Source organism: Misgurnus anguillicaudatus, chromosome 11, assembly GCF_027580225.2.
Source record: "Misgurnus anguillicaudatus chromosome 11, ASM2758022v2, whole genome shotgun sequence".
In the NCBI taxonomy this organism is placed as follows: domain Eukaryota; kingdom Metazoa; phylum Chordata; class Actinopteri; order Cypriniformes; family Cobitidae; genus Misgurnus; species Misgurnus anguillicaudatus.
The window spans coordinates 35,387,501-35,413,343 of NC_073347.2; the positions used below are offsets into that span (position 1 = coordinate 35,387,501).

At 37.0% G+C, this 25,843-nt stretch overlaps 2 protein-coding genes and 1 long non-coding RNA gene across 5 annotated transcripts in view; 1 reads left to right on the forward strand and 2 right to left on the reverse strand.

Moving 5' to 3' along the window:
* The window catches only part of got1 (glutamic-oxaloacetic transaminase 1, soluble), a 9,408-nt gene extending 1,347 nt beyond the window's left edge, over positions 1-8,061 (reverse strand). The window contains exons 1-8 of the mRNA XM_073873592.1: positions 7,798-8,061; positions 4,317-4,498; positions 4,074-4,197; positions 3,779-3,891; positions 2,319-2,423; positions 1,758-1,908; positions 1,503-1,668; positions 445-594 (exon numbers count right to left, since the gene is read on the reverse strand). Of these exons, the coding sequence (XP_073729693.1) occupies positions 445-594; positions 1,503-1,668; positions 1,758-1,908; positions 2,319-2,423; positions 3,779-3,891; positions 4,074-4,197; positions 4,317-4,498; positions 7,798-7,906 (1,100 nt within the window). The 5' untranslated portion in view covers positions 7,907-8,061. The remainder of the gene's footprint in view (positions 1-444; positions 595-1,502; positions 1,669-1,757; positions 1,909-2,318; positions 2,424-3,778; positions 3,892-4,073; positions 4,198-4,316; positions 4,499-7,797) is intronic.
* A 1,249-nt stretch (positions 8,062-9,310) lies between these two features.
* The window catches only part of LOC129416266 (uncharacterized), a 51,317-nt gene continuing 34,784 nt past the window's right edge, over positions 9,311-25,843 (reverse strand). For all 3 annotated transcript variants that reach the window (XR_008635229.2, XR_012372262.1, XR_012372263.1), the window contains exons 7-8: positions 18,029-20,304; positions 9,311-10,444 (exon numbers count right to left, since the gene is read on the reverse strand). This is a non-coding gene — a long non-coding RNA (uncharacterized lncRNA). The remainder of the gene's footprint in view (positions 10,445-18,028; positions 20,305-25,843) is intronic.
* nkx2.3 (NK2 homeobox 3) lies at positions 19,897-21,860 on the forward strand. Its single transcript, XM_055170559.2, has 2 exons — positions 19,897-20,233; positions 20,754-21,860. The coding sequence occupies exons 1-2, from the start codon at positions 19,897-19,899 to the stop codon at positions 21,377-21,379; spliced, it is 963 nt and encodes a 320-aa protein (XP_055026534.1). The 3' UTR covers positions 21,380-21,860.

Consider the following 25,843-nt stretch of genomic DNA (forward strand, 5'->3'; position numbering starts at 1 on the left):
CAGTTGAGCTAAAACAAATATATGTTTCTATGTGCTTAAAACTGTATGGATATCAATGCATTATACAGTATAAGACCCTGTGTCCACCAAAGCATTCACAGTAAAGCCAGGCTAATGCCAACTGTGGGCATTGGCAGCATTGCTTTAGCTAAGGGCTTTACAGTAGTTGTTGTTTGTTTATCAGTCTTTGTATGATGCTCTGGTTGGTACAAATCGCTACTTCTGTTTCATTGTGACTTTAAAAAAAGTGCAGTAATAAAAGCAACTTTTTGTTAAACGTTCTGCCTAATTGCGTCCTGCTATACCAAGATGGACAACCAGTACAAGTACTTAAATGTGAACAGTACATCTACTGTTGTACAATACTTCACATTGGATTACACAAGCCAAAGAGATTTCTATTACTGGCATGTGAATGAACAGATGCAGAGAAGGGAAGATCTGTGCTTAGGGTTGAGTCCTGTGAAGCTGAACATGCCGATCTGTTCGGTGATGTGCTCCCAAGTTCCTGGAGTTCCTAGAGATTTCAGCTTCTCCTTCAGCTGAGCACGCATCAACAGCACCCTGTCTGCCATGGTCTTCACGTTGTCCTTCCTAAAGAAAGATATAAAACAGCAAATCTGAGTAAATCTCATGAAACCTGTAACTAAAATGTCTCATATTAAGGTAAATTTAGGGTTGCAAAGGGGCGGAAAGTTTCTGGTAAATATCTGGAAACTTTCCATGTGAACTTAATATGGGGAATTTTGGAAATATTCAAAATTGGAAACTTTATGGGACTTAATTGGAAATGTAGGCAAATGTATATAAACTCTATCATATACAAACATAAATAAACATTTTGGTTGTGTCATAAGCAGACATACCGAGCCCCTAAGGTAACTAAAGTTTAGTTTCATGTGCTCACGTGAAACTTTCACGTGCTCACGTGAAACCTTATGTGCAGAATGTTTTTTAAAAGTTTAGTTTCTCGTGCCCACGTGAACGTTTCGCTTTCTCGTGCCCACGTGAACGTTTCGCTTTCTCGTGCCCACGTGAACGTTTCGCTTTCTCGTGCCCACGTGAACGTTTCGCTTTCTCGTGCCCACGTGAACGTTTCGCTTTCTCGTGCCCACGTGAACGTTTCGCTTTCTCGTGCCCACGTGAACGTTTCGCTTTCTAGTGCACACGCAAAACAAAATGCGATAGTTTCACGTGCACACACGATTGTTTCACATTTTTTTTTAACTACATTTAAGTTTCCTGTTATATTGCAACTCTGCATTTTTTTCAAATTCCCAGTTTATTCCCATTAATTCCCATCAAAAGTTCCAGGCTTAAAAACTCACATAATTTTGCAACCCTTGATAAATTAGGTCTAACTTTATTTGAGTTTACCATTCAGCAATTTTTTTCAAATTCCCAGTTTATTCCCATTAATTCTCATTGAAAGTTTCCAGGCTTAAAAAGTCCTGTAATTTTGCAACACTTTGTAAATTAGATCTAACTTTATTTGAGTTTACCATTCAGCAAAGAGCTCCGGGCTGTTGAGCGTAATGGCAACCAAGCGTGCGCCCTGAGACGGAGGGTTGGACCATGTGATACGGACGATCTTCTCCATTTGAGAGAGGACGCGGTTCAAGTTATCTTGGTCTTTGGCTACCACAGTCAGATTTCCCACTCTCTCATCTGATGGGATCATTATTGAATATTAAACACAAACAGCGTAAAACGTAATATATCCTCCATGTTTTCATCAAATCAATAAGTATACTTACTGTACAGGCCAAAGTTCTTGGAGAAGGACTGGGCACAGAACAATTCAAAACCCTGAGACACAAAGTAGCGAACAGCCCATGCGTCTTTATCTAAATCTCCTGAGGCAAAACCCTGATAGGCTGAATCAAAGAAGGCAAAAAGATTCTTCCGCTGGAAAGACAAAAAAACGATGCATGGAGGAAATGACATAACAATGATTCTCGGTATTATTTAAAGTCAGTCAGTAATGTTGAATCAAATGCAATCAACGCAATACAAATTAAAAAATAATTTAATATTGTAGTTTTCCACCATTTATCTCAATAAAGAAGTGTTTCAGTGAAATACAACTCTATTGGTGACTTCTTTGACAGCTTTCAGGGTCCAGTATTTTACAATTATGATAATAACACTGTTGGCTTTGTGTATGCACAATTACTTCATACTTTTAAATATCATGAGTTTACATTTAGACAACAGTAGGTTGTAATTGCAGGTTGTGCTTAAATGCATTTTTGTTAGATTACAGACAATGAGATGTATTTTTGTACCATCAACTCTGGTTGTTTTTAGGCTCTCACCTTCATGATGTCAGCGATCTGTTTCCATTGGTCCTGAGTGGGATCTGTACCGGTGGGGTTGTGAGCACAGGCGTGCAGCACAAAGATGGAGTGATCCGGTGCGCTCTAATAGGCAAGAAAATCTTTCAGTCAAACTGTATGTTTATGCATCTTTTTAAAACGATGCCTGTGTTGCAACATCCCAAACAAGAAAAATATTTTTTTCAATATTTATGAATCTGGACCAACAAAATTATACTGTGGCTGGAGCTGCCCAAAGAATCAACTAAATGTTCGGTCACTTGTCAAAAACACCTTGAAGAGTAATTATGCTATTTTAGCCACTAAATCATTTTATATTTTAACAATGCACTGCAAAAAATGATTTTCAAGAAAAAAAATCTTAGTATTTTTGTCTTGTTTTCAGTAAAAATATCTAATAATTCTTAAATTAAGATGCTTTTTCTTGATGAGCAAAACGACCCAAGAAAATAAGTCTAGTTTTTAGACCAAAAATATCAAATTTAAGTGATTTTGTGCATAAAACAAGCAAAAACTCTGCCAATGGGGTAAGCTAATTTTTCTTGAAAATTTCTTGAATTTAGTGTTTAAGTAAATGTTAAAGATTTTTTTTGCTTTGCCCATTGGCAGATTTTTTGCTTGTTTTATGCACAAAATCACTTAAATTTGATATTTATGTCCTAAGGTCTAGACTTATTTTCTTGGGTCGTTTTCCTCATCAAGAAAGAGTGTCTTAATTTTAAGAATTTTTAGATATTTTTTACTGAAAACAAGATAAAAATACAAAGAAATTTGTTCCTTGATAATCATTTTTTGCAGTGTGGTAGTACTAATTTCATGCACTTTTTTCTACACATAATCCAAAGGTCTTTGATAAGTTTTATCAATAACTCCTAAAGAAATCCCATAGCTTCTTTAGTTGGTAACACTGACTGTACAATAAGGTTGTATTTGTTAATATATATATATTTTATATATTATATATATATTTTTTAATTATATAAAAAATCTGAAATGTGTGTGTTTCTGTTTAAATATACATTCTAATTACACACAGCACACACACATATATTATGCAAAAATACACTTTTTTTTGTATGCGATTAATCTTTGCCCAGCCCTAGTTTAAACAGCTAACATTAGTTAATGCACCATGAACTAACATAAATAACTGTATTGACATTAACTAACATTAAGTAAGGGGTAATGTATAGGCAGCAGGTTATTATCGCTTTTTGCGATCCTGTGATCTGAAAAGCACAAACCTTGGAATGTCGCAACTGGCCAATCAGAATCTAGCATTTTAGAGAGCCGTTTAATAACAAAAGCTAATAAATGGTAAAAAAACTATATTGTTCATGTTAGTTAATGCATTTACTAATGTCTACTAATACAAGCTTGTATAGTAATGTGTTACTATTTAGTTAAAAAGCAATGAAATCTCAAAGATTACAGCTAACCTCCAGATCACCCAACAAACCAGCCTGATCCAGTCCTCGCTTTCCTGCATCCCAATATTTGTATGGACGGATGTCCTCAAATCCAGCATTAGAGAAAACTGCATTGTGATTCTCTAAAAAAATACAACAAACTTCTTTCAAGTGTGTGTAAATGTAATGATTTACAGCTATTGAGATTACTAGAAACAACCTGCATCAGAATACAAAGTAAATAAAACATGAGCGTGAAGTATGGCTAAACATGAGGACGAATGTGTTTAAGTGTTTTCTGTGTGTGATCCGGTCCTGTCCTTACCCCATGTGGGTGCAGATACATAAACTGGAGTTTTTGTGTTGTCGGTTCCATTGTACCAACGACGAAGAAACTCTGCACCGATCTTCAGAGCGCCAGTACCGCCTAAACACTGAACAGCACCTACCTACAATAAAACACCGCAGAAAATCTTTCCATTAGAGTCACGTTGATCGATCTGTAACAAAGTATAAACATTTATATTTTTTCCTGGAGTCAATTAAATTCAGACATGTTATTTCTCACCCTCTTCTCACTGATGGCAGGACTGTCGGCACCCAGAGCGATCTTTGAAGCGCTGGAGCGAAACTCTGGAAGCCCCAAGATGGGAAGGTACTCGTGGTTCAAACTATGATCATCCGCGATCATCTTCTCCACTTTTCTTACCACGGGAAGAACCCAGGGTTGAGAGTCATCTGTTCTGTATGCTAAGGAAAAGGTAGAGAAAGAGGATTTTAACTATTCTAAACAAAACAAGCAAAGTTTTACGTGCGTTACAGCCAGGCTTCCTCCTTTTATCAGGGCTGTTTATATTAATGACCTGTGAACTATTACTAAAGAGGATCAGATCAGTTTAGTGGACAGACACAGTCATTGAATTGCTCATGTCAAAAGAGTGCAATTCATCACATAAAAAGTTTGTTTTTGCATAATATATATGTGTGTGCACTGTGTGTAATTATTTTGTATATGGAAATGCATGCATGTATTTAAGAATATTTTTAAGAATATTTTTTATATATTTTTTGTATATATTGTATATGTATGTATATATTTTGATATACTTTACATTATATATAAATAAAAAATATATACATTAAAAAAATCTTAATTTTATACATGCATGTGTGTGTATTTACATATACAAAATAATTACACAATGTGCACTGCACACACAATGTTATTTTGATTAATCGCATACAAAATTAAAGTGTTTTTGCATAATATGTGTGTGTGCACTGTGTGTAATTATTTTGTATATGAAAATACACACATGCATGTATGTAATTAAGAATATTTTTACATATTTTGTATTATTTTGATATACTTTACATTATATATAAATAAAAAAATATATATAAATATTATTAAATTTATACATGCATGTGTGTGTATTTACATATACAAAATAATTACACACCATGCACTGCACACACAATGTTATTTTGATTAATCGCATACAAAATAAAAGTTTGTTCACATATATTATGCAAAAACAAACTTTAATTTTGTATGTGATAAATCTTTTGACATCCCTACATAAAAATCCTATTCGGATATTCCTGTATTATATACATATTTGCATATTTGGTTGCATTGAAAGGCTGATGCACAGCAGTGACCAGTTGCATGAAATCCACGTTTCAAGGTTACCACAATCATCAATCGTCTTTTAAAGACTGTGTTGCTCAAGAGAGATTATGGTTTTCGCAACGACACTAAAAATGTCCCCAGGAGGCCGGCATTCAAAACATACACACCATCATGACTCAGGGGTTTTTAGAGATGTGACTTTCATGCTTTACTTCTGTGGTGCACACAACCAGAAGAGCCACGGTGTCTACTGGTCGGGTGCAGAAAAGACCAAAAGATAAGAATAATCCCTGCAGAATCCCCACAGGTCAAGCTCTCTAACTCAGATCAGGATTGACTACACCTAACAACTGCTCCTACACAATAATACTGTTGACATAACACAACCCATTCATCCCCGGCAGTTCACACGCGACTAATCTCTACTAAAAACAACTAGGGATGCTCCGATAAGGATTTTTGCAGCCGATACCGATCACCGATTTGTAATCTTCGTGATCGGCCGATACCGATTCCGATTTTTTTTTTAAAGCTGATATGCAAGCTCTTTGATGACTAACTGTTACAATCTTTCTAAATAAAATAATACCACGGATGTTGCCTTTGTTATATTACTTGCAGTAATTAGGTATATTATTGTTTTAATAGAGACTCAAATAAATAAGCACAACAAATATTTATTCTGCAAAGAGAAATTTAATATGGCTTTAAAAAGGCTTATGTCTCCTAAAAGTACTGAAAATAAAACACTTCACAGACTTTACTGTATTAATTAAATATACACGCATTCGTATGCAGTATAAAAATTCTTTAGTCAAGAGCAGAGAGTGATTTTATTGAGAGATGAATTAGGTTACTGCAGCTTTAAGACGTGAGAGAGAGATCGTTCACGTGCACTGATGACAGACTTCTGTGTGTGCGGGCGGCGGCTGAACGCAGACAAGCAGCTGTGAGGAAAATAAAAGTTTAAACGCTCAAAACTTTAAGACGTATGCAAATAAGAAACTTTTGGCATGAGGATGCAATTGTCCGTGATAGATATGTGTTGTATACGCTGTTTGATGGGGATGTGAAGACGCCTCGCGCTGTTTACCGGAGCGCGTCCTCCGGTAAATACGCATATCTCTATAAAGGCAAAGAGAGACATACAAATCTGCACGCTGCACATGAGCAACAGATTGTAAAGCATCATAAGCATTTTTACAACCTGTTGCTCATGTGCAGCGTGCAGATTTGTATGTCTCTCTTTGCCTTTACAGAGATATGCGTATGAGGACGCGCTCCGGTAAACAGCGCGAGGCGTCTTCACATCCCCATCAAACAGCGTATACAACACATATCTATCACAGACAATTGCATCCTCATGCCAAAAGTTTCTTATTTGCATGCGTCTTAAAGTTTTGAGCGTTTAAACTTTTATTTTCCTCACAGAAAAACAAAAATGTCTTTAATTGCAACCGCATTCAGGATCCTTTTGATGACAAAAGTAAACAGAAAGATCGGTTTATGAGATCGGCAGATTTAGCGAGCACCGATCGAGTCGTTTAATGCCATTATCGGCCGATACCGATCGGCGGCCGATCGATCGGAGCATCCCTAAAAACAACCAATGCCAGAGGAGTAACTTTAACCCCTGATACAGATATCTAACCTTTGATTGAGTTAGAGACACTTTCTAAACCCCCTAATGTTAAGCACCCTGAATCTTACACAATCATGACATGAAGATTAAAAGGTTTCAGACTCACAAATATATGTCAACATCTCGAAAGGTAAATGCTGTATCTGCAGGTTTTAACACTTTTCGCTTTACAGGATGTATAGATTTTGATATGCAATCCATGTTGGTGTGATTAATTTATCCAGCATGAATGTTTGTGCATCTTGTGTTATAGTTGATGTTGGATTTTAGGAAACTGACCCCTTATCAACCATGGTTCAATTATAGTACAAATTATAGTACAAATATAGTAACCATGTTTTGTGGTCAGATTGATTACCATTTGTATTACCATGGTTTAACTACAAATACCATGGTTGTTGCGATGAGACCATCGTAAGATTCTAATTACAATAGATTTACTGCAAATACCATAAGTAAACTATGGGGACCATAGTTAATTTTCGTAAGGGGTGATCACGTGCGTGTGGTCCCCTTCATCATCATCAACATCATCATCATCATCATCATCATCATCATGCGGAAGTACAAGAAGAACAATTAATTGATCAGATATAGAAATGAACTGGATAAACCTGCAAAATGGTGCACTGCGGTGGTCAGATGTCATTGAATACGTGATGTCACTGTGTATACAGGTTTAAAACGTGCATGTAGACATCTCTTTATATAAACACTAATATATGCATCTGTGTCTGTTTACATACTGTAGATATAAAGCACATCTCTCACCTCCGACTCCCAGGTTCACCTTGCTGGCACTCGGATCCTCGCGGAAATCCGCTGTCAGTTTAAACACTGCGACAGGGGCAGCCGCCGGGACTTCACTAAATATCGACATGATGTATTAATAATATTTGTGCGTAAATAGATGAAAAAGGACAGAGAGGGGAGACTGACACTCAGCGTGACAGACACAGGCTGACTTTAACCTTCAGATGTGAATTTTGAGCAATGGAGGACGGGCGTGTCGAAATTAACCAATGGAAAGTACGAGTTCGTGATTGAATCAAAAGTTAACCAATCGTGTTTAAGAAGAGTAAGGTCAGGCCTGTACGTCATCAAAGTACGCGCTTGATGACTGCTGGGACCAATGACAAATCAAAGAAGTCTGAGTGATATGCATTCTAACCAATAATACATCGGAGTGGGCGGGCTGCATTCGCCTTCACACCCACTGAAGTCCCGAGGTCCATGGCATGAATCTTATTTGTGATTGTGCAGTTTATGGCTGTTATCTACTCTTATGAAATGTTTTATAATATCCTGTTTGTTTTAATATAGTGATAGCAGTAAATTGTAAATCTAGATAACGCCTTTGAAGATTACATGACACTTCAAAGTTTTGCTGGAGCTGCGATCTATTTTTTGCAAGTTTTCTTCTTTCTCTTGTTGACCATAATGTCATAATAAAAGTCTATTATTTTTTATTTATATTATTACTCTTATATTATTAACGATCCTGTGGATCTCGTATTTTAGATAGGTGAACTTGCGAGATTAAAACTTTTTTTAAAACAATTTTTATGTAAAATCCAGGCTAAAATGTCAATCAAATTATGAGTTTAAGTTCAATCGTTGATTTCACTTTAACTTAATCTTTGACATGGACTTACTCAGTCATTATTAAATATATCAAGGTTAAAAGTTCACGGAATATTATTTACTGTATAGAAAGCCATCACAAAAAAAACTTTAGCTGGATTTTCACAGGCAGGGTCACACTTTGTATGCAATGTGCTAGTAAGACCACAAGGTGGCGGTCTAGGCTTTTGCTACTGTACACTAAGAAAATGCTAATCACGTGCCACTGGAAACATTAATCCAGGCCCAAAAAGGAAAGGTAACCATGGTCTGCTCTGCTAATAGTGTACCTAAAATATAAACTTGCATTCTTTTTCTTGTAAGCCTTTCTCTTTACTTGTCTATCAGACAAGTTTTTTTCAGTTCACTAAAATCTTATGCAAAATTACTAAAGAAGACTCTTAATATATAAAAAGAAGGTTAAATTAGCATTTGCTTATGTGTCAATTACAATAACAATGTCAAAGGTGATTAAACTTTTTTTTTTATAGGAAAAACATCCTTATGTTATTCAGTGGTAATGTAACATTCAAGTAAAAAGTCTTAAAAGGATAGTTCACCCAAAAATAAAAATTCTCTTATTATTTACTCACTCTCATGTTGTTACAAACCTATATACATTTCTTTGTTATGATGAACACAAAGGAAAATATTTTGAGGAATGTTTGTATACAAGCTGTTCATGAGCCCCATTCACTTCCATGGTGTTATTTTTTCCTGCTATGGAACTAAATGGGGCTCATGATTGGTTTCAAACATTGTTTCAAAATATCTTCCTTTGTGTTCACCAGAACAAAGAAATTTATACAGATTTGTAACAACATGAGAGTGAGAAAATGATGACAGAATTAGTATTTTTTTTAAGCATGATTAATTATTATTTTGAAAAAAGTTTCAAAACATACTTTGAGGTCATTTTTTAAGTCTGTTTGACCTGAACAAAAACGCCTTTTCACGATGAGGTACAAACATGAGGGTCTAAAGTGGTCCCCTGTTTTATTGATACAACAACAAAATGGCTACCGGCACTGGCAACATATTGGTTATGAATTTTATTCTTTTAAAATAAAATAAATACTGCTTACTTTTACAAAGAAATACACGTTTAAGTATACCAAACTAAATGCAAACTTTTTCAACAATTTTTTTCATTTTATTTTTACCATCTGTGGGCCTAAAAAGGATTTTCTATCATTTTTTATTGTCAGCGATCATACTTTTACTGTTGCTGACCTGCTATTTGTAAAATGAAATGAACCTGAAGAAAAGATATGAAACTGCTGTCTTACTGTGTGAGTGCTGAGTGACAACATCATCAGATAACTTATCGACCTCAAATCACATACAGTGCACACAAGGCAGACCTGTATTTCAAGTATTGTGCTTGTTTAGTGTGTTGAGAAGTGAGCAAATGATATATGAAGTTCATATAGTCAAAAAAAGTTGAATTGCTATATCTGTGATGGAATTCTGTGCCACGCAGCATTCCAATAAAACATTACGTCATGTATGCTGTTCATCGTGTCAAATATGACAGTATCGATTATTAAACAAACATGCCCCCCTCACTTTTTGTTGTAGCTCAACCTGTCACAGATCTGTATGCACCCACAACCCCCAGGAAATGTGGAGGGGTACCTTCTGCACCTGCATCATGACCTCCATCTACCCCATTTCTCGGCCCCACGTAGATGATGTTTGCATTCCTTGCCAGTCAGTAAGGTAGCTTACCTGTGTGTTAACTGTCAGCTTTGTAATTATAGGATTTGAAGCTTCCAGCATAAGGTTTGTTGGCCTGGGGATAGAAAGAGAGAGAGAAAGAAAGAAATAAAGACCTCAGAAACATATGACTCAAGCCCCTCCTGAGAAATCATTGGCTACCATCAGTCATAAAGGCAACGAAAATACATCAAAGAACATCAGCATTCAAAATGTTTACAATACAAACTTCTGCCCTGCCCCAATGCAAAACGACAGCCATATTGTCCAGCTCCAAAAAAGCCAACAAATTTACGAATGTCCGATAGCTAGAACATGAGAAGCCTTCCTAACTTCAAAACCATGCACGGACCATGACGGAAAGTCAGCAAGTTACACCAAACATGTACACAGAGCGACATTCCAGTGCAGGACCTTTCTCGTGTTGCTCACGTGTAACTGCGCCTCTCCGCCACGGTTCAGCGCCGCTCACTGACTGAGGGTCTGTTTGAAAATCCTCACCGCGTTGCCAGTTTCGTCAATTCTGTCTGATGGACCAGACTGAAAGACCACCATGTTTTCATCTACTACATTTTATGTTGAATGCGTCTGACTTTACCAAAAAACATACAGAAAGCAACATGGTGGAGTTCAGTAAGCCAGCAGGTTAAAGGGGCCATGGTATGAAAATCTGACTTTTTCCATGTTTAAGTGCTATGATTGGGTCCCCAATGCTTCTATCAACCTAGAAAATGTGAAAATGATCAACCCAGTAACTTAGTTTTGGTAAACCATTCTTTACAAGTTGAAATTTGGCTCTCCTTATGATGTCATAAGGAGCTCTCATTATAATAATACTGCCCCTTAACCTGCACTATCCAATCACAGGACTGCCATTTAGTGCAGAGAAAAGAGAGAGAGAAAATAATTCACAGCACAATTGAGTTTCAATTGCAACAAACCACCATCATTGTTATCAGTGTTTGCGCTTCATCCGCTCATTTGCATTTTAAAGGACACACCCAAAACGGGTGTCAACGGGTTCTACAAAGTGTCAATTTTAACATCTTATAATAAATTATCTGTGGGATATTTTGAGCTAAAACTTCACATATGTGCTCTGTGCATCTTAAAAAAGTCTTGTGCTATGGCCCCTTTTAATTTTAAAAGAGAAAAAAAGGAGGATTTATGGTAGTTGGGAAAATGAAACCGCACAGGCCTTAGCAATGCCAAAACCATGGATTTGATTCCCAGGGAACACTTAAAAATAAGACTAAAGTTTTAGAAAGTTTTACAAAGGTAAAGAAAAGGTACAAATGCTGTCACTGGGACGGTTCCCCTTAAACAGACCCAGTTCCTGCTGCTGTGAAGGTCATCACACCACTGATCTACTGGCTGTCCTTCAACGTGATGCCCAGCCGATGCGCGACCAACGACCACCGGCTGAACCAGTTTAATCGGCTTACCCGCTTCCTATCCCTACCGTGTTTATATATATAAATATATATTAATCTCTCCTAAGGGTTTTTGTTCTTCTAGGAGTTTTCCCACTGGGTTTTTCTCCTAGGTGTTTTTTCATCCCGGGAGAGTTAGCCAACTTTGCCTTAGGGCGCACTCACATTATCCAAACCAAACCAAACCATGCCCCAGCGCGAATGTCACCCCTCCCCACTCCCCCAGGTGCACGCACTCACACTGTACTTTTATCGATCCGAGTCCGGGCGCGCTTTCGTCATTGAGATGCGATTGTTTTGAAAAAAGCAGGAAGTAAAGCTCTCACTGAACACTGGAACCCACCGTAATGATAGGTCTGTGTTTTTTTATTCTGAGTCGTTTGGTGCGCGATTACAGACAGCCCTCTCACATGTCATCATATTGCTTAGTTGATCTGTCACGTGCGCAGCGCGGACATTCACGCAAACCCGCTGTGCGCATCAAAAGGTTTTTACGGAGGCAGATGAAGGTGAGTGGTCGCGCAACTGACGTCTTCACCTTTTGAATCGCGCTCAGGCGCGATTGCGCTCACACCACAGCCTTCCGTGCCTGAGCCCAAGTGAACCGCGCTCCGGCCCACCTCTGCAACCCGGCCGCGGCGCGATTAACCAATCCGCGCCCGGGCACGGAACAGAGCACTCACACTAGTCAAACGAACCAGGCTTTGGGGGTCAAACGCGCCCGAGCGCGGTTTGGTTTAGATAGTGTGAGTGCGCCCTTAATTTAGCACTTTACTGTATACGTTACATTATTACTACGCTCGCTTGTACGGTTTATTCTTAGTCGCTGTATTCTGCTTCTTATATTATCTATTGATTTTTCTGTGTTTTCCCCTACATCTACTCATGTAAAGCTGCTTTAAAACAATTAACAAGAAAAAAGGTCCCATCTGAGGTAGGTCTCATCACGATTGTTTCCGATCACCGCAATGATTGCACATCTCTTTTAAAAACACAAGGGGGAGCTGCAGCGCCTGTATAAACAAGACAGTATCAGATTACTTTTAAATATGTGTTATGTGTATTAATATTTACTGCCAGATAAACCTTGCAAAAGATTTCATTTAAATAATCAATGTGCGAAAATTATTTCATGAACAAAACAAAAAATGTGTGAGAGTTAAATGTCAAAGCAAAAAAACAGACAATTAATCGTCATAATCGTCAAAGCCATAAAACAGGCAATTCATCGTAAAAATCGTCACAATTTATTAGACAAATACCTGTCAGCCAAATTTAATAACCGAGACAGCTCTAATCTGAGGTACCTTACTATGCACCCTTTACAGACACAGGTGTACTTTTTTAAAGGGTACCGTCCCAGTGATGGTTTTTCTACCTCTTTTTTGAGAGTTTAGTACTAAATATAAAGTAGTACCTAAGCATGGATGTACTTGGGGGATGGCTGGTGATGAATCTCAATGGATGGAAGTTTGTCACTTCATGTGTTATAATTTTGTACAGACAAAGTCACGGCCTATTTAATAAAAAGTTTACTTATACTTTAATCTGGCAAAATACAAATATAGATTTGCTCGCCCACATACTGAACACTGAACAGATGGGCTTTTCTTACAATCGTGACCTCGTCTACTTTTCGATTCGACCGTTTCGAACAATAGGAGGAAGTAAAGTCAAGTCTAAGAGACTGCTGCTACCAATTGGTTTACGTCTTATTGAAAAGAACAAATAAACATACGTGAAGGAACCACGCAAACATCGTCTTAATTCATGCTATACCACAAACACTGTCAGAAGCACAGCTGATCCTTGCAACTGTCTACGATTTGTGTTTATTTACAACTTTAGTCACCAGATTTACAGCCTTTGTGAGAACATCAGGGTACTGTCACTCGTAAAACTATATGTATGAGAAAGCAAAACGCCTCTTCAACGTATTAAAAGATGTGTTTCTTGGATGTTGTGAAATCAGTTGTGTATACAGTATTACATCCACACTTGTTCTTGTTTGCATTAGTGGTTCTGACAGATGTTGCGCTGAAGTGTAATCGCATGTTTGCTAAACAGATTTGACAAGAAACCACAATCAATTATGGTCTCAGAGATTATAAAGGTAGAACCCTAACAGTGCTGATTATTCAGTAATAACTAGCCAAGGCAGTGAAAGAAATCCATTGCTATCAGAGCTCCTGACAGCTTCCAACCATGGAATATTGCAAGTTCATACACGCCTGCTATGAATACTTCTCAGATCTTCTCTTTTCATTCACCACAGTGATATTGTGTCACTGCTGTATTTCTTTTTTTTGTTGTTGTGAAAAGCAAGTTAAGCCAATATATACATTCAAGATAATAAATCTGAGCTGCGTCTTTTGTATGCTGAAAAATGAACATCTTTAAATGCAACTTTTTGGATTCCCACGACTGCCTGTTTCCCAACAGAATCGAGTCGAATCGCCCAGGAAAATGTACGAGGAGAAATGAACTTCCTTTTTATTTACAGCTGCGCCATTGAATGAATGGGAACTCATGGTTCAGTAGAAACAAATTGTCAGTTTGATGGGAGACGCCACACTGGCTGCGCCGCGTAACGCGGACTCCTCGTTCGCAACATGTTTATCCACGGGAGGTCATGTGGTGTGCATCCACAACTGAACAACATATAAATCTGTATAAAATTAATTGTATTATTGTTTGAATGACAATCTTTGTAAACTGTGCGCATACCAGCGGTCAGATGAACTCGGAGCAACCCTTCCTTTTTATTTTTGCCTCTCTGGCACGGCCCAGGGAATGTTTAGACAAAAAAAGAGGAAATCTAGTTTAAATGGTAGCTTCATGTAGCAACACTGTATCTTAATCACCCCTGTCTGTTGTAATCGAGAGGACCAGAATATTTAGGTTACAGCCTTCCTCTCTCCGTACATTACCCACGGCATAGGTCACACACATTACGGCCTAAGCGCTCAGCAATTTGCGCACATGTATACAAACACACACCTGCAGGGTTTAAGGCCACGGAGAAAAATACAGCTGTCTAATTTATTAGTCCCAAGAGGGGGGAGCGAGCACTGTGAATTTCTTCTGGCCTGACTTCCGTCATCGGACTTCCAGACCAGACCTCCCTTACTTGAGAACTGGTGTGACAGGGAATGTCTGGTGTTGCGGCGCAGGCCCCCTCGTCTCCTCCTTTCCTCCCAGTCTGTAGCAGAAACGGGGAAGGCTATCAGTCATACAGCTGGGTCAGATGCACAATAGTGCCGGCGAGGTCTCAAGGCCTGGCACGGCGCAAGGTTTAAAAACCAGGAGCTGATAAGACTCACCTTCCGGGACCTAACAGGATCTGCACCTCCTCGGATATGTTTTCTGTATATATGGAAGGTTTTCGGCATGGGCTCGCTGAGAATCGTATGGGGAAACTTCTTCCTAGAGGTTGTCACGGTGGGGTTATGATGGAGAGATTGAAGCGCAATGAAATTGCGGCCATATTTTAATTATATTTACTCGAGATTGTCTCATGTGAAACATGCTCTCGTTGTGCGTGAAAGAAAAAAACACGCAGGGTCATAATTCATAAACAAAGTGTGTGAAATAAAAACCTGGGAAACCCCTTTTTCAGATGATTCCATTGACCACATGAAGAGTTATTAGTTACATGTTCTGTCACTCATCTTTTCTCATAGACATGGAATATGATCCTGAACAGCGTCAATGTGCTTGAGTTTGAACAGAATGCTGTAATGTGAATGCGCATTGGATGATCAGAAGAGACGCAGACCTTGACCCACTTCTGCTCTTCTACAGCTGTAACTGCAGTCGGTGTCCAGATGAAGATGATCTATTGGCCTCTCCCTCCCTCTGCTGACCGCCTCACTGTCATGCTGCTAAGGCCTGGGTTTTGTTAGGTCCAGGAAACAGGCTCTTCCTTTACATAAACATGGACGAAAAATCATTTTCTTTTTTTTAGGGCTGGCATCGGCACGCAAGCATATTTGTGTCTTTTTGCGTACTGCGCCGTAAGAGATCAAGTTTATGCTGTGCTTGCATTTACTAAAAAATGTTTTAAAAAATCTTATCTGAAAACCAGTTAAGAACACGTGTGCCATAATTTAGGATATAGACAAAGTTCTATATTTATAGGCTACGAGTTTGCTTTTCTATAATAATTAAAATAAATGAAGTCAACTTCTGACAGTCACGTTTAAAGTCCCTTTAAAATGCAAACATTGTTTAAATTCCCTTTATAAACGACCATGTAGAAAATGAACGCGTTTTTTTATTAATAATCATAATAATAATAATAATAATAATATTCCAAAACGTCATATTATCTTAAAAAGTAAAAAGAAACCAATGCTAACAATTAAATGTAATTACTACACAATAATACGCATAACAAAGTTTCTAAAAAAGCTCATTCACAGTGATGCCACAGATAACCATTATTGGTTCCCCAAAGAACCAAACAGAAACCAAAACATTCAAAGATGCTTAAAGGAACCATTTCGTTCTTCTTTATTTTTTTATAGTTAATCTTTTTCACTACATAGAACTAAAAAAATGTCGGTGGATGTTAAAGGTCCTTTACGTAACCATACAGCCCGACAAATAAGCATTTTAGGGACCTTTATTTTTGAGAGCGTAAAATCAAAAGTCATAAAAAGGTTTGAGAGAACTAGCATCTTTTTATGGAAATTTACAGAGGTTAGGTTCAAAATACGAAATCCTTACAGTCATATAAAGGTGTGATTAAAATAAATGCGTTAAACGATGCAGGAGCGTGTATCCTACATGTGTATTCTGTCACAGCCGATGTTTATCATGAAGATAAATGTCTTCATAAGATTTTCTCTTTTCCACAGAGTATTCAAATTGATCAAGTTATGTGATATAACAGAGAGATAAAATATAAAGATTTAAATATTAAAAATGTTAATAAATTTAGAGTTAACCAAAATGGTTATAATAAATATAAATGATAATATAAGATGATAATATTTGATAACAATATATTAATTAAAAACTCATAATGTAATATATGAAGTTAAAATAGGGTATAGAATTAATAAACATAAAATATTTAATGTTTCCTCCCTTAACGCACAAAGCCGCATTCATGCGCGATCATCATATTTTGATTTACGTTTGCCTTATAGTTTTTATTTTGCTATTTTATTATTTATTTTAATCTATATATTTTTGCTTTCACTGTTTTCCCGTTTTCCCACAGTTCTTAGTTGCCATTTTTCTCTCACGATAAAGTTTTAATTCATGCGCAATGAGGATTCATAAAATCCCTTAGACTCGTGGTCAGTAGCCTATATTTAACTTTTTGTCTTTTTCGATTTTTTTTAACTGTAATAATTGTAATGTAGCCTATTAACAGCAAAATAAATGTGCTTTTCAAGATGCAGCAGTGAACGGAAGTCTCAGGATTTTATTGTTATTTGTTGTTGATATCATCAACATGTTAATACATCAGGATACTAAATATCCCACTGGAGAGTCCTGTGCAGACATGCGCTCTTCACGGTCAGCTTGGCTCCATGCTTGACTGAGACTCTCCTCATCCTAATGGTGCTATTAACCAGACAAAACACTCACACACTTTAGTCGTGTGTGGGGCAAAGATCACCGCTGATCAGATAAAAACACGCGACAACGTCTAAATTCTGTGGTCGGACATTTGCCTGTCCACAGCTCTGCTCATGAGTGTGTATCATTATCTAAAGGTCATCACAAGCTAAAAGTAAACTACCACAAATCTGTACCTTTCTTAATTTAGTATGCTATTATTTATCTCAACTTTATTCTGCTTATCTGTGCAATAAGTATGATGACCGAACACAGTTATTAACCACAACATACAGATAAAACATCTTCACATTTAGATCAGCGCAAGCTGAGTTTGTCAGCATGAAATTATCATGATATATATGGTAGGCCTAATCGTGACTCAGACCGATAAGTGGTCCTGATAAAAAGGTGGTAAGCTGTCCATTAACCTGCAATAAATCACAACAAAACAACATTCGAATAGTCGACCAGGCCTACTGCCTATATGAATCTGTAATAATTTACTACTATAACAGCATGCGCAATATGGCGAATCTCTAGGCGCAATGCTCTCCAATAATAGAGATATGGTGTCAGTGTAAAATCCTCATTGTAATATATCAAGGCCACGATTGCTGGTGAAATTACAACAAATACTATAATTGATGTACCTTGCTATTCTGCTCCAGAGAAAACCTAGAGCCCCTCCACTTCGACTTTCCTTCTGAGCCATTAGTCTTGGGACGGGAGGACACAAAGCTGATCTAAACAGCACTGTTGATAGCTAACGGATGAGATAATCTCGTCTCTCTTTCCTTTTCTTTTGCCGCCTTCTTAGTCTCTGACAGGCTTTTGTCTCTGGCGCCGGAGCAGGAGCTCAGAGAGACACCGTTGCGCATCATTGCGCTCTCAAAAAGGTTTCCCGCGCGTCCACCTTGCAAAGTGATCGATACCTGAGACGAAATACAGGACGAGTAAATTCATATGAAACTTATTTCTCTTTGGTTGTTTTATAAGTTATACGTTGAACATACTGTACTGCTGTGGTTTCAGATAGGCCATCAAATTTGTTTTGGATAACTGCAAAAGAGTGCAACGCTATTTAAAAAAAAAACACATCCGCAATGGGATGGAAAATAACATTATTCATACATTTTAAATAAATACACAATGTGATCATTTCCGTCATGCAGTTTTTACAGTGACTTTTTAAAGGTCAACGTCATCTCCATCTATGCGTAATGCTTAGACTAATTATTACAGTAGCTGTTTATAGGGCTGTAAAAAGCTTTATGCAATAAAATTGAAATTTAACAACAGTGTCAGCGAAATAAATCTCGGGAAATCAAGAATTATCTCGATTCAATTAAAATCTATGTTTTTAGAAACCTCTCGTTTTTCGCAGAAGCATACAGCAAATCAGATCAGCTAAAGAAGTGTTTCGGAGTACATTTTATTTTCTTTAAAACAAAGTAAAAATATATAAGCCCTTTATGCCACATACACGCTCCCACATATATAACATAAACATAATTTGTCTCTTGCACACACACACGCGCGCGTAAAACACTAAACAAATCCTGTTACAAAGTTATGTTCAATTTCTCGCCATAATTTACAAGTGTCTGCTTAAAGTAATAACTCTAGCTTGACTGTCTGAAGCAGATATAGTAAGTTTGTGGTTCAGGTCAACTCTTAATGGGAAAATAACACGAGAGGGTTAAGCGTTCACTTTTATGAAATCTCACAGATACATCGGAAATATGCCTCTTACACTCTTAAAAATAAAAGTGCTGAAAAGGATTCTTCACAAAGCCAAATGTGAACCATTTTTTGAAATCATCTATTATTCAAATGTTCTGTAAATAGTCTGTGGAGCCTTTTTCTCTACAAATAACCTTTTGCGCAACAGAAATGTCCTGTAAATGTTTACTATTCTTTATGGAACCATAAAGGTACCTTTATTTTTGCTACATAAACCTATAATTTTTAGGTATAATTTTATAAAAACAATTATAATTCTGGTCAGTGAATTATTCAACACACGCAACATGAGTCATTTAAAACGATTATCACTTTAAGATCCTTCTGGGAATGTTTATTCTAAGCTTGTTTTGCTTGACTTTTAGGATTAATTATATCAGATCAATGTAACGAATTTTATTGGTTTTGGATTAATGCTATTCAAACGTATTCTATAGTATTAAAGGACCTAGTATGAAATTGCATGCGTTTCCACAGTGGATTGTGGGAAGGATCGTACATCCCGCCCCGGTAATGTGACATCACGGTGCAGAAGAATTGCCTTGTGCTGCCCGACTCCAAGAAAAACACACAAGAGTTTCACACCGACGAGTGGCGGTTCTCACCTCTCTTCATGCAAATCAAGCAGCCATGACAAAATGGGAGATTAATCGACACATTTAGGTATGTTTACATGAAATTGTTGATTATCTAAACAATTTTTCAACAGGGCTTAGTGTTTGAGGGTGCCAGTTGAATCCGGAATAATATTATAGATGTAATTCAACAGCGCCTGATGATGCTTCCGAGCCCGGTAACATCAACGCCGTTTTCTGTGAAGGATATACTGAAACTGGAGCAGCAGTCTCACCTTCAATCCTTGCATCCAGCGCAATACCACGCACAACTGCATCCGGAACCGCACGAGAGATTTCAAGCACCATCATCCAGTTTCCTCGGAGGTGGAGACAGTCCCGGCTTCTCGGACAGCGAAGACAAGATGTCTTATCTGAACTCATTCTCCATGCCGGAGAGCTTAGTGGAGAGCAGCCTTTCACCTCCTATGTTCGTCCATCCGGCACTGGGACACGTCGAGACCAAACTTGAAGATGAACTTGAGGATCACGAAACGAGTGGGTGATTTGTATTTTAACACTTGGCATTGTAAGAGTGGCGTGGAGATTCAAATGAATAGCAAACAGAGCTACGAAAGACAAACGTGGGAGACATGAGAGAGAAAGAGATTTCAATTATATTTATATTATTAAATATAACATTAAATCATACAATTAGCATAACTATCTTCAAGAAAGTCATTGAATTAATTCTACAAACAAAAGCGCAGGCCTTGTAGAGATGAATACGCATTACAATTAGGCCTGCCAAACTTTAATATTCGGCAAGATAATTTATTTATACAGTAGATTAGAAAAAATATTTTGCAGACATTTTGTATGGTTTGTAATTGTAGGCCTGTAAGATAGCTGCTTTGAAATAGTACATATTAATTCTGCATTTAGATAAAGGCCTGTTGAAACTAACCACATGTAATGCGTGATTTGTTTATCGTGTATGCAAATGCTTTTATTAATAAGTGAGAGCTGATCGACTAAGCGTGTGTGTCTCTTGTTTGTATTGTGTTTGGCTTAATAGAGAGCTGTGGTGCCATCATAAGATCCCCGGACTGCGAGGGTGATGCGCACTCGGACACGGAGCGAGCGCAGCGGCAGAGGACGCGACGCAAGCCGCGGGTTCTCTTCAGCCAGGCGCAGGTCTTCGAGCTGGAGAGGCGCTTTAAGCAGCAGCGCTATTTGTCGGCACCAGAGAGAGAACATTTGGCTAGTTCCCTGAAACTGACCTCGACGCAGGTCAAAATTTGGTTTCAAAACCGTAGATATAAATGCAAGCGACAGCGTCAAGACAAAACACTGGAAATGGCAGGACACCACCATCCGCCGCCACCCAGGAGGGTGGCTGTGCCCGTCCTCGTCCGGGATGGCAAACCGTGTTTGACGGGATCACAGAGTTACAACGCCACGTACGCTGTGAACCCTGCTCCATACAGTTATAATGGCTATTCATCTTATAATAATGCCGCGTATACAACCCCTTACAGCTGTACATATCCCAGCCTTCCGCCACTTCCAACAAACACGTCTACCAATGCATTGATGAGCATGAGTCTGAACAACCTCGGAACATATTCCCAACCTCAGACCTCACAAGGGACGCCCGTGTCAGCTTGTCAAGGGACCTTGCAGGGTATTCGTGCGTGGTAGAGACTTTACAACCATTCCCTCTGTACATAAATGACAGCTTGGCAATATTAACAGACAGTTACCAGTGTTTATAGGCCTATAACTTTTATCCAACAAAATACGCAGGGATGCGCCGTATACCGTTTCAGTATAAACCTCTTTGAATTTCTTTTAGGAACACGTACAAGATGGCTGAACGAATGAAGAAAGCTGCAGATGATCAAATTTTGAAGGCCAGTTTACAGCACAATTATCTTACGATTATGCTGAATAACAGTTTTATATACTGTCCTTGCAACGTGTGTTAGGCCACATTTTTGGACATGAATTTTAATGTGGATCTAACTTTTAACTGGCATTATGGCATACATTTGCTTTATCCGTTATTGCACTTGGTGGTAAACATCTATATGTAAGAATGTTACGAAAATTGACAATGGTGTGTGTTTTTATGCAAACCTAACTTGTAAAAATAAAAACAGTACATTTTATTTTAAAACCATCATGCTAGAATATTTACATATTTCAAATACCAATATAGAGTCTACACAAAACACTCTCCAAATGTAGAAGTCCATCTGCTCTTTAAAATAAACAGGAAGTATAAGTCGGTGACTTTAAAACAAATTTATCGGCTATGAGTGGTGCAACATAGTTGTGAAATAAAATGTTTTTGCGCGTTTTCAACATTACGATTTTTTTAAGGTTAATGTAAAGATTTAACTGTTTTGTTAAATTTAAACATTCGTAATTTTAACATTTACGGAAATTAAAATACTTAGGAGCAATTGCATGTAGAGCTGTTTAGCTTACTTATAGTGACAAGTCTTGGCCCATGTTTCTTGAGAAATTAATTATATTAATTTCTATACACATTAATGATTGTAATTTAAAATTGTAATATAAAAAGCCAAATCGTTTTGCACATATACAGTAAATCCAGACTTTAACAGAAATGTCACAATTTGATTACGCATTACACATTATATGCTATTGTTATAATAATATAATTATTATTAATTATATATATGTTACACATTATATAATTTATATAATTACACTGTAAAAAGTGAAAAGTTGGATCAACTTAAAAAATTCAATTGGTAACACCAACAGAAAATAATTCAACTTTAAATGTTTACTTAAGTTTCACTTTAGGTGAATAAGTTACATTTTTAGGTATCACCAATTGAAATCATTTTAAAGTTGAACCAACTTTTCACTTTTTACAGTGTTTATATTATATATATATATATAAAATTAATTACAGTCCAGATATGATTTAAAAAAAATGCTGTATTTAAGAAAAAAAACACACGACCTGCAGAAGCTTTATTTATCCTCCAATGGCAAGTTCAAATATGCTCAAGCAGCTTATAGTTTGTATGCATATTCAATATGATTGCAGTATTACAATTAACAGTAAAGCGTTTGTATGCGACACTTTTTTCAATCTCTATGTATGAGCAATAACAAGTCTTAAACCCTAATAATTATTTATTATTACTAAGGTTTAATAAGATGACATCGCCAATGCGCATGCTATATGCGCATGCTAGCTGATACTGCAACACACACACACCCACACACAATTTTTGCTTTGAGGAAAAAGTTTTTGTATTTAAATTAGCACCTTTTGACCTGACAGCTCCAGATGGATTTACTGTTTATGGTTTGTGAAAACACGAAAACAACTTAAAAAGTAGGCTACATTAGGAGTATTTTAATGGCCTGATAAGGAACCATTACAGTTGATGTAAAACTAAATCCAAAATCTTTGAAGCATCTGCGGATTAGTAAAAACGGATTAATGTATATTACTTTATTGATTAGCAAACCACAAAAAAAAAAAAAAACAAGAACCAAACTGAAATGAAAGTCAAACAAAAATAAACTTCCAAAAATGATTGCTGGGTGGCTCATTTAAGTTTTTCGATTTAGTTTCTTTTATGGTGTTTGGTATAATTATATAAATTAACGTAATGATATGTTGAGAATAAAAGGTCCAGTGCACAATGGTTTGATTGGTCTGTTAGGCCTTTGCTAAACATTCGGCTTTCCCAGCACTCACATTCTTTTAATGAAGATTAATAGAAAAGTAAACACCTCGTCATCTGGGTTTGTCTTTACTAATAGCAAGGGATGAACGGCTCCCATCGCTACCGCAAGGCCAGTCGGACCGTGGACATACCTGCTGTCAGGATAAGTGCCCAGACACCTCAATGTAAATACTGATGGCGACAGAGAGGCGATGCCTCAGGACGCGCTGCTGGACTGCAGAGATATAAATCTATACAGAGTGCTGGACGACAATGATATGAATCTATTGAGAGGATTTCTGGTCGCCTATCAAGAGAGGGTGGGGTTAGTTCTTCTAAACAGTGTCATGGGGCATATCAGGATAGTTACTCAGATTTCCTCTGTGTTTTAATATGTCTATATTACAAATAATCTAAAAAAAATGGCGACTGTTACTTTGGTAAGATATTATTTTTAGGAAATTTTTAAAAGGAAACTTATTTTTTGGAGTCATTAAAAGAACAACAGTAATATCCACAGGGTTTAGTTTATAGAGGGGAAAATAGGACAAATTGGGTGAGATGGAGAATGATTATGGTGATTATACTTACAATGATATCTAGCAAAATTACAGTTAAACATGAAAATAAAAAGAGAAAATACTAAAAACGTCTATTTGTCCCAGATGCAAACATAATCACAGCATTTGTTGTTTTGTGCAGACAATGCACATACAAACTATTCACAAACTATGTCACTCCATTGAAACAACAAAAGTGTGCAACATAAATGATAAACACAGCCATTGTATACTCTAAAAACAAACGATGCAAAATAGCACTAAAAGTGGTTCACTGGTGCGTAATCATAGGGGAACCATTTTAAGTGCCATATATCATCTATGTAGTACCTGTGTAGCACCTGTGAAGAACCATATTGTGCTATAGTCATCAAATAGTCATCCACCTTGGTTTAATTGCAAAGCTTCAAGTGTTATCCCATATGTAATTTATCCTACCAGCACCTTTTAATCGGGAGCCAGAGAATAAGGAGAGCGCCCCTTGGTGGTCATATTTCTCTTGATCTCCCGTCCAAAGTGTTTGAACAATAGCTGTTTCTCTTTGGGCCTGGAGGGCACAGTGGTGGTTTCTGTGTTTTATCATTAATAAATTGAATATTATTAAAACGTTCACCTTTGCATGGCAACAAAACATTGTATATATTTATACAGCATTTATTTTTAAAATAAAAACATGCACTTTATTAACAGTAAAATAACTAGTAGCCTAGTTGTATACAAAGAGATTAAAAAAACTGATCTGTAAGAAAAACAAAAAGGCAGACTGAATTTGAGGTCCAATGACTTTTATGCCCTTTGCAAACACTGTAAAAATTTGCTGTAGTTATGCAGCTGTTTGGCAGTAACTTACTGTAGATTTAAATTTATGTTATTTACTGGAACTAGTGGTTCAAAGTTAAATGAACATTAAACATTAATAAGTCTTTGTCTTTACAGAATAAACTCTGAGAACAAATAGCACTAAAAGTGGTTCACTGGCTCGTAGGGAACCATTTTAAGTGCCATATAGCACCTATGTAGTACCTGTAGATATAGAACCATAATATGCTAAAGTGGTGCTATATCACCCCCAAATGGTTCTTCGTATAGGTGCTTTATATAGCACTAAAATGGTTCCCCTGTGATTACGAGCTTTTAATGCTATTTAGCACTAATGTTTTAGAGTGTATAAAATATCAGCCTCATGCAAAGCATTCTGGGAACCAGAAATCCTCATCAACCTCTCTCAGTTGTTTTTTCTTCAAATTTTAGTTCTCAGAATGCTTTGCATGAGGCTGTTATTTTAGTGTTATTCTATAAAGACAAAGACTTGTTAATGTTTAATGATTATTTAACTTTAAACAAACAAAATGAAATAAATTTAAATCTACAGTAAGTTACTGGCAAACCACTCCCAGTAATACAGTCATTTATACAGAATTATTTTACAGTGAATGATAAAGGCAAAAAAAATGGTGTTTGGTTTGTTCAAAGTTAAATAACATATCTACCAATATGATGATATAGATACAACAACAGCAAAAAAATAATGTTATTTTTTATGATAATGGCAATTTAAATTATATGGAAAGTAAGCACAGTGTTCAGGACAGTATTGGGTTAAAGGAATCAATATACTCCACAAGGGATTTTAATCACATGCATGCATTACACATTCTGAATGCCTCCCTAATTTAACAAACTCAATTTAATACATCAGCTCGCTGGCAAAGACTTCAGTTCAGTCTGAACTGGGTGTGTCAGAAAAGAGAGACATCAGAACCATGCTGGACCATGCATTGTCTTTACCTATCTTTGTTAAAGTATAATTTAATTTAATACTAACTTGTTTGCCAAAATATTCATTAAAATTATAAAGAAATACAATTACCTTATTTATTTTGGGA

Coding starts and splice junctions, on each gene's coding strand:
- nkx2.3 (XM_055170559.2), top strand. CDS start 19,897: ATGATGCTTCCGAGCCCGGTAACATCAACGCCGTTTTCTGTGAAGGAT. Junction 20,234..20,753: donor ACTTGAGGATCACGAAACGA/GTGGGTGATTTG, acceptor TTGGCTTAATAG/AGAGCTGTGGTGCCATCATA.